The 2,204-nt window shown below is 42.2% G+C and overlaps 1 protein-coding gene across 1 annotated transcript in view; it reads left to right on the top strand.

Annotated features, from left to right (window-relative positions):
* Window positions 1–1,387, top strand: part of Slc35f4 (solute carrier family 35 member F4) — a 232,840-nt gene extending 231,453 nt beyond the window's left edge. The window contains exon 8 of the mRNA XM_021181793.2: window positions 945–1,387. Coding sequence (XP_021037452.1) covers window positions 945–1,186 — 242 coding nt within the window. The 3' untranslated portion in view covers window positions 1,187–1,387. The remainder of the gene's footprint in view (window positions 1–944) is intronic.
* Window positions 1,388–2,204: the final 817 nt, after the last annotated feature.

Raw genomic sequence — 2,204 nt, 5'->3', positions numbered from 1 at the left:
GACTGGAGCAGAAGCTGTGTTCCACTCACCAGCAGTCCCAAAATCCCCTGGTGGGGGTCGTGGGTAGCTGGCGGGTGTCAGGCAACCCTGCGCTCCAGCTACCCCGGCGCTGATCCGGCCGGATGAGGCCTGTGGCCCTACTCAGGCCGGTTTCTGCTTCCCTAACTAATGCAGTCTCTTAAAAGACTTCTTACTGAAGCCCTGTGTTCAGAGGTCTGAAGGACAAGTTAGCTGAATGGAGTGGGATGGAAGGAGACAAAGGAATCTTATGGTGGGGAAAATGGTCACACCACATTGTGAGTGTACTAAACTTACTTCATAATGTTGTTGATTTTAAATTATATGAATTGTTCCTCAATTAAGCCCTAAAACCCCCGGAGCTCGTTTCTCTAGCTGCATATGTAGCAGAAGATGGCCTAGTCATTGGAAAGAGAGGCCCATTGGTCTTGCAAACTTTATATGCAGTACAGGGAAATGCCAGGGCCAAGAAGTAGGAATGGGCAGGTAGGGGAGTTGGGGGGGGGTGGTATGGGGAACTTTTGGGATAGCATTGGAAATGTAAATGAAGAAAATACTTAATTAAAAAAATAAATAAATAAACCTGAAACCTGACAGCACTTTTAAAAGATCAGAAAAGGATAGGTTTGAGTCATTAAAAACAAAACAGCAATGGCCCAGTGTGTTTGAAGACAGATGAATGTGTGCTGTCCTGAAAAAGTAAGTGCTTAGTGAGAAAAACTGAAGAGGTCCCAAACTCTAATTACACAGCCTCCAAGCAGAGCCTTGAAGGGCAGGTGTGATTTACAGCAAAGGAACGGGAAGCTGGCATAGAGAGTGATAGAGAGCCATTATGGTGTTTGCGAGACTTGAGATGTAGCCCTGCTTTTCAGAGAGATTCCTGTACAATCCTAGGGTTTGACCGGTGTAATATTTTCCTTCCCTAGCTGTAGATCTCCTTAAGCAAGAAGTAATATTCAATGTAGTCCGCCTGGCTGCCACCATCATCATCTGTATCGGGTTTCTCCTGATGCTACTGCCGGAGGAGTGGGATGAAATTACTCTGAGATTTATCAACAGCCTGAAAGAGAAGAAGAGCGAGGAGCATGTGGAGGACCTGACAGATGTCAGCGTGCACCTGAGGAGCAGAAGCAGGGTCAATGGGACAGTGTCCATACCGCTGGCTTGAAACGGAACGACCTCTGGATGCACATGTGTGTATATTCTGTGAATATAAAATTTTCTCACTACCTGTACACTCAAATGACACTATCAACTCTGAGTTTAAATAAACCATATGTGAAATATCGCCAACAATAAAAGTTTACATTTATATGCATATCAAGGAACTGATGTAAATAACCATAATAAAATTTTTTATTAAAATGCATTTCCTTTGTTTTGTTGATTCTATTTGAAAGCAGAGCTCTCCACAATTCACACAAGTTTCTAAAAATATGAGGTTTGGTTAAGTCATAGACTTTTCATCATTTTCTTAAGTGTAACTGAGACCTTTTCATTAAGAATTAATTGTCAAGGGCTGGAGAGATGGCTCAGCAGTTAAGACCCCTGACTGCTCTTCCAGAGGTCCAGAGTTCAATTCCCAGCAACCACATGGTGGCTCACAACCATCTGTAATGGGATCTAATGCCCTTTTCTGGTGTGTCTGAAGAGAGCAATGGTGTATTCATATGCATAAAATAAATAAATCTTTTTTTAAAAAATGAATTAATTGTCAAATAGGAAAACCTACAAAAATCATATATATATCACATTTACTTCAGCCTTGAGTCTGAAATCAGAAAGCTAGGAAGTCATTAAGCAAACATGGACAGAATTTTTCTGTGCACAAGATCTATGCCTGGAATGGTAAAGAGGTAAAGACAGAAAAGACCCAGCTGAACCTTCAACATGCTTCAAATAACGCATCAATGTCTTTATGAGAGCAACGTGGCACAGTGGTGGAGTAGTACAGAGAGGACCTCACGTCTCTAAACTCTCTCACCTCCAAGTTCCCTGATAGGCTTCTCAATATCTTATGTCATTTCATCTTCTACTCCTATCCTCTCCTAACAGTACCTTTCACCCTCCATCCCCAGCATTATTCTAGAGGTGCCTTCTATCAAATCGCTAATGACCTCTCTCTAACAAAATCATACCAACACTTGCAACTCTCTACTTATTCGGAAGCAGTTCATGTGATGATC

The sequence above is a fragment of the Mus caroli genome, chromosome 14 (genome assembly GCF_900094665.2).
Source record: "Mus caroli chromosome 14, CAROLI_EIJ_v1.1, whole genome shotgun sequence".
NCBI lineage: Eukaryota > Metazoa > Chordata > Mammalia > Rodentia > Muridae > Mus > Mus caroli.
The sequence above is the reverse complement of the archived record's forward strand: the minus strand, read 5'-3'. Positions and strand labels throughout refer to the sequence as shown.